At 38.0% G+C, this 15,754-nt stretch overlaps 2 protein-coding genes across 3 annotated transcripts; one reads left to right on the forward strand and one right to left on the reverse strand.

The window, feature by feature from the left end:
• The first annotated feature begins 1,269 nt into the window (after positions 1-1,269).
• On the forward strand, positions 1,270-4,041 carry odam (odontogenic, ameloblast associated). The gene is made up of 9 exons (XM_074626861.1): positions 1,270-1,329; positions 1,414-1,449; positions 1,551-1,598; positions 1,707-1,952; positions 2,034-2,090; positions 2,174-2,296; positions 3,666-3,698; positions 3,811-3,894; positions 4,009-4,041. The coding sequence occupies exons 1-9, from the start codon at positions 1,270-1,272 to the stop codon at positions 4,039-4,041; spliced, it is 720 nt and encodes a 239-aa protein (XP_074482962.1).
• Positions 4,042-4,248: 207 nt separating this feature from the next.
• LOC141765331 (uncharacterized) lies at positions 4,249-8,266 on the reverse strand. Of its 2 annotated transcripts, XM_074631404.1 has the most exons (14): positions 8,147-8,266; positions 7,990-8,055; positions 7,776-7,904; positions 6,476-6,595; positions 5,825-5,845; positions 5,704-5,724; positions 5,583-5,609; positions 5,439-5,465; positions 5,311-5,340; positions 5,188-5,217; positions 4,973-5,008; positions 4,851-4,886; positions 4,498-4,563; positions 4,249-4,392 (listed from the first exon to the last, which is right to left on the reverse strand). In XM_074631404.1, the coding sequence occupies exons 1-13, from the start codon at positions 8,243-8,245 to the stop codon at positions 4,510-4,512; spliced, it is 696 nt and encodes a 231-aa protein (XP_074487505.1). In that variant the 5' UTR covers positions 8,246-8,266; the 3' UTR covers positions 4,249-4,392; positions 4,498-4,509. The 2 variants fall into 2 exon arrangements, with proteins under 2 accessions (XP_074487505.1, XP_074487504.1); XM_074631403.1 differs by lacking the exon at positions 4,249-4,392 and having other exon boundaries at positions 4,497-4,563.
• Positions 8,267-15,754: the final 7,488 nt, after the last annotated feature.

The following is a 15,754-nucleotide window of genomic DNA, read 5'->3' on the forward strand; positions in this document are numbered from 1 at the left end:
TATCTATCTATCTATCTATCTATCTATCTATCTATCTATCCATCTATCTATCTATCTATCCATCTATCTATCTATCTATCTATCTATCTATCTATCTATCTATCTATCTATCTAACACAGTCATGTGAGTTGTGTTTGATCAATATATTCATGTACTTTCCTCTGACAATATCTCAGAAAAACTCAAACCCAGACTATATCATTAGAAGAGAAATGTTAAAAGTGTTTTAGATTGAGCACAGCAGTGTGTAACTGGTTCCAACAGAATCAGATCCTATGAACCATGTTTGTGCCATAAAGTGACAAAATTGTTTTTTTTAATAAATTATTATATAGTTTTGAAAGAAGTGTTTCATTTTGCAAAAAGTCTGGGGTGTTTTGCTACTTGTGTGTGTGGTTGTGTCAATTGTTCTTAAGCTTAAGCAATCGTAAAAGTTCAATTTTAATTGTAATTTTAACCTGAAAAAGAAGTTACACCCGAGAAAAAAAGAAAGAAAAGTGCCTGGGTGCAGTAAAATTATAATCTTTGACATTTAAACTAATGTAGAATCAGTCCAACTTATCTGGACAGACTCACAAAAACACACAGCCGGTGTAACTTTTCCAGTTTTCTGCTGTGTATCAACTATTATTGTACCCACAATTTACCAATTACATGTCAACATCAGTCAGTGCATCATGAACAACTTGTGACAAATGTCTGATTATAAGCTCCCGGCTCCTGTTTGCATTTTCCCCCCTATCACATGCCAATAAATTATAACCTGAAGTCCCACACTTGAATATATGCACATCAACTTTACTTAACAGAACATATCAGAAGTGTGTTATATACAGTACACGGTTCCCCTAAACTGAGACTAAAACAGTCAGTGAAAAGCTGCAATGTCTGCACTTACATTTTTAAATTCTTTAGAGGATTGTTAACGTCTTGACGCAGACCATGTCATGGTGTTTAGAGACATGACTTACACCTAATAACATACTTACCTGTCCTGTGTTGTAAGTGTCTGAGTCTGATGCCATGAGAAACGTCTGTCACACTGACCACACGTTGTCTGGGTGGGTTGGCGGTGGACTATAACAGCTCACATGGACACAGTTTAAAAGGGATATGGACAAGGTGAGGAGACGGGCACACAGAAAGAGAAAGCAGAGCCAGACCAACGGTAAAGAGGATTTAGTAACAGCGAAAGTTTAATTTCTGTCCTGGTGATTTTATGGAGTTTATTAAACATGCTTTATGTTTTTTACAGACTGTGAGACATCATGAAGCTCCAGACCGCCCTTTTGTTGGTTTGTCTATTCAAGACAAGCTTTGCTCTTCCAGTGAGTTGAATCTCTTGCTAAAGTGTATATTTCTCACATCTTCTAAAATGGCTGAGATGAAGTGTTATTTCTTATGTTTTACAGTTGCAGATTGGAATTATTGCAAGCAACAGCAATGAGGTAACTGTTAAATCTTTTATGTTTCTTGGTTGCTAAGTCAAAATCCTTTGTCATTTAGAAATAATATGACCACATTTAATACAACCTTTGTGTGTGCTCAGATCCTCAGACTGAATGGACTAACTCTTGCAACTCTTGGACAAACGCAGGTACTGGAAGTGCACAAAAACTTGTAACCTTGAGTTACAACACTAATATTATGTGCATTCCTTTGTCAGATTAAAAAGGCAAACTAAACCACATCCCTTCTCCTCCAGGCGTCTTCCATACTACCACAGTTTGTGCTGCAGCAGCAGCAGCAGCCGGAGGTGCTGTTCACTCCACAGTTGGTAAACTTCAACCCTCAAATGTCTAGTCCCTTCGGCCCCCAGGGGCCCCAGATGTTCCTCCCCAACCAGGGCAACCAGCCTGTGTTCTTCCCTAACGGCCAGCAAGAGCAGCTTGGACCGCCACAGGACCCCAACGCTCCTAATATTCCTCAGCAGGCCCAAAACCCCTTTCAGGTACAACAAAGACAACATGATAGTGTTCCTGCTCCTCACAGACATATGGAGACATTAATAACTGTTTCAAATTTCCTTTAGATGTTTCTGCCATTCCAGTACCCATCTTATGGATTTCCTCAGTTTCCCAGACAGCAGGTATGAAGAAAATCAGTGACCTGTGTGCAAACCTCTTTATTTAGATGCTCACTGCAGATTTAACCTGATTCTGTCACCCAAAGGGCTTCCCGTACTTTATGCCTCCTTACCGCTATCCCCAGCAGAGGAACCCTGTGGTGCTGCAGCCCAACAACGGTCAGCAGAGGCTGGAGAGAACCACACAAAGACCTCAGCTCCCTCTGCAGGTAAAACACATGAAGTAAAGCTCCCGAACCGAATGAAGATTTGCTTTGTATTAGTGTAACCCTGCATGTGTTCTACCAATTTGGCCTACAGTAGCTGACTTGTCCATGTAGGTTAACTGTGTTAAAATTAAGGTATTTCTGTATTGTGTAACAGAAATTAACACGATATGTTAATTTCTGTATTTCTCAATTTCTGTGAGGGGGAAATATGTATTATATAAGATCCAATTACAATGTTATAGCTTAAAAAAACCTAAGACCTCACGTTGCTGGGTGGTAGATGTTCAAATAACATAAAAAAAACACTTTATTTTCCTCATACCAGCTGTGCTACAGCACCTCTTCTCACCCTCAAACTCCCCTTTTCGAGGGTTTGCCAAACTAGCTGCTAAGCAGGTGTTCTGCAAATGTGTTACTTGGTGACATCACCACGTTACGTAAGAAAAGGCAGGACTTCAATGAAGGCGTTTAAGGCAGTTCAGGAGCAGTGTTTCTGTGGGGGAGAGTAACTCCCTTTGGCCTGGACTTTGGCCTTTGTAACTTTGCACACATTTTACATACACAAAAAAACTATATAACACACTAAAGGAAAGGGGAAAAGCACAAAAGCATAATAGGTCTTCTTTAAATGGAGGTTAAATTTTTGTTTGTAATAAACTGTGATCTAAATGTATCTGAAAGTTTTGTCTAAGCCATAGCACACCTATGTCCTTATCTCAGGTTGTCCTGGGTATACAATCTTTTTCTGTATTATTAACACTACTTATTTTTGTATTTAATTCCATGTTGCTATAGATTTATGTACATTTATTGTGAATATGTGATTACCTTAGATGTAGATGTGTTATGCACAATATTTCAGTTACTTGATGCCTTACGGTAAACCAGTAAAAACTTGGTCACAAAATAAAACAATGTGAAAAAAAAAAGCTACCACTAAAATTATTTGAAATACAACTTCCCTTTGCCACTTTGAAATAAGGTTAAGAACAGATGCAGCAGACTATTATGACTAAAGACAAGACTTAATGATAATAACACAGCTGCAGATGTTGAGTCATGTGCGGTGACTGTGATGCAAAGTCGACTGTCTGCCATATTGACCACACACTGATGAGATCATGTCACCTCAGTCACATCTCAGGGTTCATCTCCTGCTATATGATTCCTTTTGCAGCTTATAGGTTTGTTAGTTGTGTGCAGATGATGTTTGTAACAGAGATGCATCTTATTTCATTATCTGTTTAATGTCCATGGTTGTGTGTGTGAGGTTGGCTTCAGATGTCGCATCCTCAGATTTAGAATTTAAAATGAAATATGTAGGATATACTTTGTAATATAATTTCCTTGCATTTTCTTCCCATTTTAGCAGGCGTCCCTGCCTAAGGTGCAAACAGAAAGAGTGAGTGCGCTACATAATCATCATCTTCATTTTTATTATTTCATCAATAAACCAGAGGCAAGAGAAAGTGTGCGCCGGTTCAGTCTAATTTTTTTTATTAAATCTCTTTCAGACGTGGCCCCTGGGGACACAGAAAGAGTCGACTACGATTCCTCCTGATCCTCGTGGCGACACATCTGGCCCAGGGGTTGATGAGGTAGGATTTTATACATTCATGTATATGCTGACAAACTGTTATACTTCACTGTCATTCATCAGGATTTGATTCTGAATATTTCAACTATTGTTTTTTTTTTTTATATTTCTCCAGGGTCACAACTTCCCCTTCCTGTTTGAGCCTTAGATGTAACCTGAGAAATAACAACAAGGTGATGAGTCCAAAATTAATTTCTGTGTTCGGCCACATCGTTCATTCTTCTGTATGCCATTCTTCCAAATGCAATTTATTTGTACTCAATTGTTTTTATATCACACTGAAACTGTCTTGCTTGTTTCAGGAATCTGCTCCTCGCTCTCACACCATGTCAAATAAAGACCTTTTTGCCAAAATAATTTGTTTAAGGATTTTATTATGATGCTTTTACAGGAAAATGCCGAATTACAGGAGTGATTTCTCAGAATATACCACAGGAAAGAAAACCATAATCTTCTTTATTAAAGTCGGTTGATCAAACTTGAAGTTGTTGGTCTCTTCCTGAGAAAAGTGTGAGATAAGAAGATTTGTCAGCAGCAGTTACTGTAGCAAACTGATCATCAGGGAATTAAACTTAAATCACTTTCAGTCCATTAACAGCCTCACCTTTTAAAGATGTCAGTAATCTTCTTCTGGATGGTCTTCCACTCCAAAAAACTCACCAGGGTTCATCTTGAAAATAAAAAAATTGTTGAAATTAACTAAACAAAGCTGATCTCTACATACAGAAATGTCAGTAAATTTGATTAACGTTTACTTCTTGTTATTATGCTGATCCCAAATAATGTGCATAATATTCTCAGTTAAATATAAAAGGTAATGTGAGTAGTGATACTATTAATAGTAGTAGTATGACTGGCACATCTATTGGTGATCATAGCATACCAACAACAAAAAGCCTCGGGTAACAGTGGCATGAGAGTGAGGATATAGGCTAAATAAATTATCTGTATACTTACAGGTTTCGAAACCCCGACTTCAATGGAGACTTTGTTCTTCAAATGGAAAAAGAGAAATTATGATTATTATTGAAGACATATCTATAAAAATAAAACATATAATGTACAGTCAAGGAGATTACCGGCTCTGCGGCCTTGTAGATGAGCTTCACATATTGCTGAAATTGAGAAGAAGAGAAACAAAAATAACAATGCCGTTGTTTTAAAGATAAAATCAAGGGAAATTCTGAAGCCTAAACAAACCAACCAGAGTAGAAAATACAATTGTTTATATATATATATATATATATATATATATATTTGACTGAAATTAAAGTTTGACAAACAGCCAGTATACCCCAGTCTTCGGAGGCCCGTGTCTTCCTCCCTGTAAAACAGTAAAAATCAGACTGAGTGTCTGAGCTTTGATGCTATAATCATTGCTACAAAGAGTTACTGTAAATACTGTATATTTGTATACCTTCTGATGGTGATGTCCTCTTCCACCATGCTGTGGATAGATTGTCATTAGTATTGATTGATAATGAAAATAATCTTTATGATCTTTCTTCTGATAAAAGCTTCATATTGAAAAATTCAGTCACTTACCCTCGGCATCAGAAATAAGGTTTCCCCCTGTAACATTTTAACACCGAGGGTCAGTGGACTCATAACATTTCATCAGATGGTGTAATTTATAATATAAAATGAATCAATAAAAGTTAAATCAAGCCACTAAATCATGTTGTTTACCTCCTTCAGGGTTAAATCAGTGACGTTCTGTGGATGAAACGTCACACGGTTAGTTGAACATTTAAAATATTCAGTTAAGTCTGCCGTGTCAAACATAAAGTAAACTGTATATTAATCTTACCTGAAATGCCACGTTGTCAACCTGAAAAGGAATTATAAACACATGAAAATCAGAGTTTTTCCCAACTGTTGTGGTAAATTTGAGTGTGTTAATATCACAGTGAGAGATGACAGTAGCCTACCTTGAACATCGGGGAAAACACCTAAAACAAAAGAGAAATTATATCATATTTTGTCATCATGTAGTATAAATAACAGGGTTTAGCTGGGATGTTTAAGTACGTAAGTAAAGTTTTTAAAGCACCTTTTGGAAGCAGACATTAATAAAAGACAAAAGCAGCTGACATTATACACAATATAAAAGTAAAAAATAAATAATTAATAAATAAATAAAAATGAAAAGAAATAAAACTAAACAAAAATAAAGAGGTAGGTCACAAGCTGCTTTTTGAAATGTAAATGTTGTCAGGGTCTAGTATGTTGGATGTAGGAAACGGGGGTGCTGAAGGGTTGTTTGTCTGTGCTATCGGTCCCTTTACCCAGCCGATTACCCAGACTGTTTTCAGTCTATTAAATAGGCGTTATCAGTCGCTTTTGACCCCATAGATGTGGGTAAATAGGGGCCTACTGCACCCACTAGTGTGTTTTATCATCTATTCACATGGTCGATCACTGAAAGAAGGTATAAACGAACATGACAGCGACCTTTAGTGGCTGCAGTAATTATGAGTTAGCATCCCGTGTGAAACCAACAATGTATACTTTGTGTTCGTAGTTATTTTAACCCAAAACATGATGTTTTTCTCTAAACTTAACTGTTTTTTAATGCTCACCATTGTACTGGGGTCCCTCCTGTTGGGCCTTTTGCCACCTGAAGATCCTCTGCGTCTCTCAAATTGCCTGCCGGGTCCAGGAGGAGGTACTCCAGGCCCATCAGACATGAAACCAGGAGCCTGTGTGAGGCACAGATAAAATGTTGTGTACAGTAAATAACCTAATGCACTGTCAGGTGTCGGTACAGTATGGTCTGTTACAGCAGGTCTCCATAACCACTATTGTACTAAAGAGAGGTACTCTCTTTGGTTTTCTTTCCAAGATGAAGTATGGTGAATATATCTTAGTGTAACTTTGTCAAATGTAAAGTAACCTCTTATAAATTCACAACATCAGACAAAATATAGATATTACCAGAACTCCTCCATTTCGTATTATTTGTCTATTATTTGTGGTTTTAGAGGGAGTTGTATGCTGCAACTATCGATTGATGAACAACAGGTTGTCCGTCTACCCAGTATGCTGGTTGCCAGGCAACCTGACAGTGTGAGAAGTCACTATGCCTGCTTGTTGTTTGCTCATAGACTGTATATAAGCAGTGGACGTAGTCACCTTGACGTCACTAATTGGTTTGCGGACTGCCGTTTTGAAGCCTCGAGTTTGGCATTTTGGCATTTTTTTTGCAACCAGAAGTGACACGAGAGGGTGGAGCTAAGTTCAACTGAACGCTGAATGAGACATTTTTAGTGAACCAAAAAGGTTATAATGAACTTTCATGAACTGCAAACACACTGTGAAAGGGTTAAAGTTGTAAGACAAAAACACGGACAACTCCCAGACAGGACAACGTCGTGGTTGCAACCTGTCAATCACAAGGTAGCCACGCCCTAAAGCGTACCCTGCTTTATGGTCTATTTGACTCTAAATGGGACCATAATTTATTAAATGAACATCATGCTGTATTGAAGAAGACTTGAAACTAGTGATTGAGACCATAAACTCATGTTTACAATATTTGCTGAGGTAATAAATCAAGTGAGAAGTAGGGTTATTTTCTCATAGACTTCTATACATTCAGACTTCGTTTTGCAACCAGAGGAGTTGCCCCCTGTTGGCTATTAGAAAGAATGCAAGTTTAAGGCACTTCAGCATTGACTTCACTTTTCAGACCCCGGAGTTGCCCACTGTGTTTCCCTCAAAAAATATTTAAGGACATAATTTCCCATAAAACCAAAACAGGTTCACATTATTGTTTGTGGAGAATATATTATAAGTATATATGTATTTCCCAAAATGTTCAAATAGTCCTTTAATGGGACGACCAAAATGAATAACAAAAAAAGAACTTAATGTAAAAACCTGTCTTTTGCCCCGAGCAGGAACTTGAGAAGGTCTCCCCGGCTGGTGATCATCCCCGTCAGTCCCTTTCATGGGTGGATTTCCATTTTCTGGTCTTGTGTCTGGCAACCAAGAGGGCATCTCATCCGGCTACCCCAAACAAGAACAGAATCACTGATTATCTGCAACCACCATGTCATCACAATCAACTCACATGACTTGAAACACCACATACCCATACTGGATGGCCAGACTCCCATTGTGGCCAGACTCCATCGAACTCTCCGTCTCCATCTTCTGTCTAAACGAATAATTCAATGAGAAATACTTCACATGCAGAGAGTAGAAACACCTCTGGATTATTCTGTGCTACCTTACAGTCTGCATCCTACCTGGGGTCCACCTGCAGGCGGAGACTTTTCATCCGGCCAGAAATCTGGCTGAGCAGCTACTGCTGACAAAAGTAAAGTTGCAACACACAAGAGCTGCATTGCTTCTGAAGAACCTGCAAGAAAAAATTACGCTCTATTATGCTCTTAAAACAGACCAGACAATTCACATTGCAAGTCGCTTACTGTTTAGCATCTATTCTGTAACACTCACCTGTGCTGTGCAAGTACGTGTGTGGCCCCTCGTGCATCGATACTTATATCAGACATCAGACATTGAGACACACCACGCATTTCTCAAAACAACACATCTTAGTCACGCTTGTGCAAAACAGCAATTACTTCACACACTGTTTGCTAATGTCTTCTTAATTGACACCAGTTCTTTGCAACAGTACATGATGACAACAATGATGATAATGTCTTAACATTTTCTTAACTGTAAGTGCAATTGTCACAACTGTTTCATGGAACATCACAACTCTATTGCATGTCTTCATAATGGTAGTAACTCACCCAAAACACTTCATTTATACTTCAAAACACAGTTATTGTGTCCGTAAACTGGCCCCAAAATTAAAAGCTGTTTTGTCATCGTGGGAGCCTTACTGGTAAAAATGTTTGGGTGTTTTTTCACCAGTCAACCCGGGAAATGATTCTAATATACTAAGTATAAGTATAAGTATAAGTATAAGTATAAGTATAAGTATGTACTAATAAGTCTCTGTTTCGTTGACACTGACTGCTTAATGTACTATACCAGATTGTCAGTTTTGTCTACCTGAAGGTTGAGCTGTTTAGATTCCCATTTCAACAGTATAGGTCAAAGTTTACTGGGAAAAGTCAAAACTGTACAATAATGTATACACGGACAATGGATATGTACTGTATTTGTGTACATTATAAATAGAAAATTCAGCTTTGAGCTTTCATGTGAAGTCATATACAGTGAACAGAAAATTTGCCACAAAATTATGCAACAAACAAACCCTGCAACGATGAATGAACCTGCGGTAGTGCAGTAAAAAAACAATTGTGCCTCCTCACAGTATGTAACACCATGTCATAGATATTTATGGCATAATATACATGTATGTCTGACAGATTTTGATAATTGAATGGATCATTTTGCATGTGATGGCTCAAACGATAAAATAATGTTTAGAAGTTGTGAAGAGGATGACAATCACACTGAGAATCTACTCATCAGTTTTGATCAGCAAGACGTGTGCCATTGGTTATCGTTCAAAATTGGACAATTTTACTGACCCTTTTATGCTCATGTGCCAAAACGAGCGCAATTTTCTTGAATGAATGAGAAATTCTAATCTGTTGTGAAAAAACAAACTAATTGTTCAGAGATTTGAGCTCATTGTTTTGAAAAAAAAATATTCTCAATCAAGAATTGAGCCAAAGTGAATGAGACAAACTTTAAGAAACTGGGACAGTACATGTGATTTTGGGTAGTAGAGGGAATAACAGCAGTTAATTTCCTAAAACAAAAGGAGGCAAGAGGAAATGCTTCACTGGGTGTTGCCTGTTACCTGCCTAAACCACTAAGTCACTTGATTTGTAATAAGACCAGACATCTAATCATACGATCCAGGTGTGGTTCCCATCTCTGATCAGCCACACCTTGAAATGTGGAAGTGGGAGATTTCCTAATATTTGCTATTTCCCAACATTGCTGTGTGCTAATGGCATGAAATCCGCTCAGGTAACTGTATATAAGATAGACATTCAGAGCGACACTACAACAACCTCCTCGACCATCTGCAAGACAGTCTACTGAAGTTGCTGAAGACTTAAAGGTACATGAATCTTCTGTTTCTGTGTTTTCTGTGTGAGGTTGGCGGTGATTTAGCTGATATTTTGTAAAATCTGTTAATCTGATTGAGTCTTTATTGTTCCCTTTTCAATAGTAAAGATCACTGTAACCATGCTGAAGATAGTGTTTGTGCTTGGATGCCTCTTGAGCATCGCTCTGGCTCTGCCTGTAAGTGTAACATCCACATACTCAGAATCAATACCACTGTACTTATATGCTGATACCATATTATAATAACTGTATAATGAAGCAATATCAAACTCGTTGGATTGTGTATTTTCAGATGGACATGGAGCACAAACGACTTGCTCGGTCATCCTCTGACTCTGGCTCGAGCTCCGAAGAGGTGAGCGCTTTCTCTACAATTCAACATTCAACACACCTGAATGTCAATTACAGTAAAATCCTTAGAAACTACTCTGTTGTATATTTGACAATGAATCTTTCTGATTTTCTTGAAGCGTCCCAGCACTTCTGGCACTTCCGGCACTTCCAGCACTTCCAACGGCCAGCCTACTCCTGAACAGTGGCTCAACTTCTTGTTTAACGTCATCCGGCTACAACAACAAACTACTCCAGCGCCTACTACTACTGCTACTACTACTACTGCAGCGCCTACTACTACTGCTACTACTACTACTGCAGCTCCTACTACTACTACTGCAGCTCCTACTACTACAGCTCCTCCTACTACTACTACTGCAGCTGCCACTACCCCGACCCCTGCTCCTACTACTACGGTTGCCAAATAAAACCGGAAATTTAACCAATAAGTGAAAGAACACCAGTATTGAATGGCTCAGCTCTGTCTTGTGTCTTATGATGTTGTCTTAACCAGAGTGTTTTCACATCTGCATCATTATAGATCAGTTAAACTGTGTGTTTATTCTCTGTAGTATGTGCTAAATAAACTTCATTAATGGAAAACTTGGACCACATATGTTCTTTAAATCCGTATATTTAGATAGATAGATAGATAGATAGATTACTCACATAGCAGACGGTTGCTACAAATGTTGTGAGCAGAAGAAGCTTCATTTTGCAGCCCAAAACCTGTAAAAAAGACCACAATAGACACATTTAACTCATAAAATCTAACTATTATTAGAACATGATTATTTCTGTATTTTTAATCTCACTCTAGTCTGTTCATCTCAGAGTTTTCATTGACATATCTTGAGGTCAGAGGTCAAAGGACCCCTTTGAAAATGGCCATGCTAGTTTTTCCTCGCCAAAATGTTGAGTAAATATGGGTGCGTTATTTAGCCTTCTTCCTGACAAGCTAAAATAGATTTTCTAGTTTCATATGATGTTATCTTCACTCTAGCTTATAGAATGAGCCAGCTACAACTACTACAACCACTAATAGATAGATAGATAGATAGTTAGATAGATAGATAGATAGATAGATAGATAGATTGATAGATAGATAGATAGATAGATGAAACAGAGTGCTTGAAACACATCCCGTTTCAACACCTTCACTGTTTCCCAACACCTCTGAGTGTCTGTCGGACTCTTGTGGCGACTGTGGTCACAATGAGCCACCACATACATGGTTTCATCACATTTCACACCATCAATAGAATTACAAAATCACAGCCCAGTCTGACAGCTGATTGGATGACTGAGGAGTAAAAAATGTCTTTAAAAAGTGGCCCTGGACTGAAGGAGGACCATTCTCGGTGGCTACTCTTACAGTAAAATCCTATTTGACTCAAGGTAAGATTATTTCCTTTTTTTTTTTTTTTGTTTTTTAATGTGAAATATGCAGCTGACCCCTATTTGTCTTTTTTAAAGGATCACGCCCGTCTCAGCTATGAAACGTCTGGTTTTGATTCTGTGCTTCGCCGCGTTGTGTTCCTCCGCCTCTGTAAGTATCGCAAACCAACAATTACAACAATCTTCAGATCTGAGTCACAACGTGCTCTTTTAATCGCTGTGGTGGTGTCATGGTATTGTAACGCACTTAATTATATCACTTCTATCATCAGTTTTTGATGTGAGATCATTTGTATCTTAAGGTCTCTGAGGAGAAGATACGGGTAAAACGCTCAGATGACAGCGATGAGGTCAGTATCCGGACCCACTGTCTAAATAATCACACACACTATACAGAATTTAAAGCTTTTTACTGTGTTTTCCAGATGAGCCAGAACAACATGCAGTTCCAGCAAATTCAAATCCCCATTCCTGTGCCATTCCCACGGCCTTTTCCTATCCCTTTCCCTTTTGCCTTCCCTATCCCTCCACCAGTCATCCCTCCAGTCTTCCCTCCGGTCATCCCTCCAGTCTTCCCTCCACTCATCCCTCCAGTCTTCCCTCCAATCGGAAAATGAGACGAGCACCTGACAGACTGGGGAAAACTTAACTTTACTGTAAACATTGTCCCACTGAAATGGAATAAATAATGATTAAGCAATGTATGAATTGACTTCTGTGTTTGTTTTTTCACTTGAACGTTTTCATTTTTTAGAGCGTAAGACAGACTTTAGTCCCAGCTGTTTGAGATTGAAATGTTCATGTCAACATATCAATATATGACAAGTTCACTGTTGCAGATAAAATAAGACTATTAGATTGTTTGGAAATTAACACTGTCATTTTCAGGAGCTCTCTAATTTTAACCGAGTGTGCTTTTAAACAGCTCTGCTGGGTGAACGAGGTCTCCTCTCAAGTAGAACTAGTTATCAGTGACAGCTTAGAGGTGGGAAAACCTACAGTTTTTACAACGTTTGTGTTCAGCTGAACACACAAACACTTACACTTCATCACCTCATTTGTATGGCGCTTTCACTGGACACACACTGTTAAAAAATAACCATCTACTAACTATAACTGTACGCTTCTGTGGGTGTCTTATTAGAGGTTGTGTAGTGTTGAAAACTGCTGTCTGTGAAAGTAAAAAACTAATTCCCCGGAAACATATGAATGCATCTTTGCAAAACCTATAATATAAGCCTCCCCTCTCTCTTGTTACAGTAAGGAACATATCAGTATCATTAATAAAGACCATTATATTTTTACAGCACACATGTCAGGTTACCACTTACTCGACATTAAACAAAGTAAAATCATGTGTAGGAGGCAAAGCTGATTTTTTACAGATATTAGTCCATATAAAAGTCTGTAACTCAATATATATTCATTGATGCAACTTGCGCTAACACTTAATTTTACAGGTCCGCAAATTTCATTGTAATTAGGTGATAATTAGCAAGTAACCTATTTGAAATTTCTTTTGAATTACTGCCAAATCAACCCAATTTTTACCTCAAAATTTATCGAAAATTATTTTATTATAAACATTATTTAATAAATTACTTTGTTTGGTTGTCTTGACTTTGGACTTGACTCTGGACTTTTATTATTATTATTTTATATATATTATAAACATTATTATTTACTATTTTTAACACTGTTATTAACATTTATTTATTTATTTATTTATTTATATTCCGCTATTTCCCAATAAGCAGTGAAAAATAGCTGGTAATTTATTTAATACATTTCCAGGAAGAGAATACAAAGTTAATTGATATGCTTTATTTCCATGTCTGCTGATAAATAGATAATAATTAGCAAATCACTTATTTGAAATTTCTTAAAAAACTCCCTGAATCATTACATCAGCTACCAGGTCACATTTGTGTAGACAATAAGATCAGCCACACCTTGAAATTTGGAAGTGGGAGATTTCCTAATATTTGCTATTTCCCAACATTGCTATGTGCTAATGACATGAAATCCGCTCAGGTAACTGTATATAAGAAAAACATTCAGAGCGACACTACAACAACCTCCTCGACCATCTGCGAGACAGTCTGCTGAAGTTGCTGAAGACTTAAAGGTACATGAATCTTCTGTTTCTGTGTTTTCTGTGTGAGGTTGGCGGTGATTTAGCTGATATTTTGTAAAATCTGTTAATCTGATCGAGTCTTTATTGTTCCCTTTTCAACAGTAAAGATCACTGTAACCATGCTGAAGATAGTGTTTGTGCTTGGATGCCTCCTGAGCATCGCTCTGGCTCTGCCTGTAAGTGTAACATCCACATACTCAGAATCAATACCACTGTACTTATATGCTGATACCATATTATAATAACTGTATAATGAAGCAATATCAAACTCGTTGGATTGTGTATTTTCAGATGGACATGGAGCACAAACGACTTGCTCGGTCATCCTCTGACTCTGGCTCGAGCTCCGAAGAGGTGAGTGCTTTCTCTACAATTCAACATTCAACACACCCGAATGTCAATTACAGTAAAATCCTTAGAAACTACTCTGTTGTATATTTGACAATGAATCTTTCTGATTTTCTTGAAGCGTCCCAGCACTTCTGGCACTTCCGGCACTTCCAGCACTTCCAACGGCCAGCCTACTCCTGAACAGTGGCTCAACTTCTTGTTTAACGTCATCCGGCTACAACAACAAACTACTCCAGCGCCTACTACTACTGCTACTACTACTACTGCAGCTCCTACTACTACTACTGCAGCTCCTACTACTACAGCTCCTCCTACTACTACTACTGCAGCTGCCACTACCCCGACCCCTGCTCCTACTACTACGGTTGCCAAATAAAACCGGAAATTTAAGCAATAAGGGAAAGAACACCAGTATTGAATGGCTCAGCTCTGTCTTGTGTCTTATGATGTTGTCTTAACCAGAGTGTTTTCACATCTGCATCATTATAGATCAGTTAAACTGTGTGTTTATTCTCTGTACTATGTGCTAAATAAACTTCATTAATGGAAAACTTGGACCACATATGTTCTTTAAATCCGTATATTTAGATAGATAGATAGATAGATAGATTACTCACATAGCAGACGGTTGCTACAAATGTTGTGAGCAGAAGAAGCTTCATTTTGCAGCCCAAAACCTGTAAAAAAGACCACAATAGACACATTTAACTCATAAAATCTAACTATTATTAGAACATGATTATTTCTGTATTTTTAATCTCACTCTAGTCTGTTCATCTCAGAGTTTTCATTGACATATCTTGAGGTCAGAGGTCAAAGGACCCCTTTGAAAATGGCCATGCTAGTTTTTCCTCGCCAAAATGTTGAGTAAATATGGGTGCGTTATTTAGCCTTCTTCCTGACAAGCTAAAATAGATTTTCTAGTTTCATATGATGTTATCTTCACTCTAGCTTATAGAATGAGCCAGCTACAACTACTACAACCACTAATAGATAGATAGATAGATAGTTAGATAGATAGATAGATAGATAGATAGATAGATTGATAGATAGATAGATAGATAGATGAAACAGAGTGCTTGAAACACATCCCGTTTCAACACCTTCACTGTTTCCCAACACCTCTGAGTGTCTGTCGGACTCTTGTGGCGACTGTGGTCACAATGAGCCACCACATACATGGTTTCATCACATTTCACACCATCAATAGAATTACAAAATCACAGCCCAGTCTGACAGCTGATTGGATGACTGAGGAGTAAAAAATGTCTTTAAAAAGTGGCCCTGGACTGAAGGAGGACCATTCTCGGTGGCTACTCTTACAGTAAAATCCTATTTGACTCAAGGTAAGATTATTTCCTTTTTTTTTTTTTTTGTTTTTTAATGTGAAATATGCAGCTGACCCCTATTTGTCTTTTTTAAAGGATCACGCCCGTCTCAGCTATGAAACGTCTGGTTTTGATTCTGTGCTTCGCCGCGTTGTGTTCCTCCGCCTCTGTAAGTATCGCAAACCAACAATTACAACAATCTTCAGATCTGAGTCACAACGTGCTCTTTTAATCGCTGTGGTGGT

Source organism: Sebastes fasciatus, chromosome 3, assembly GCF_043250625.1.
Source record: "Sebastes fasciatus isolate fSebFas1 chromosome 3, fSebFas1.pri, whole genome shotgun sequence".
In the NCBI taxonomy this organism is placed as follows: Eukaryota; Metazoa; Chordata; class Actinopteri; order Perciformes; family Sebastidae; genus Sebastes; species Sebastes fasciatus.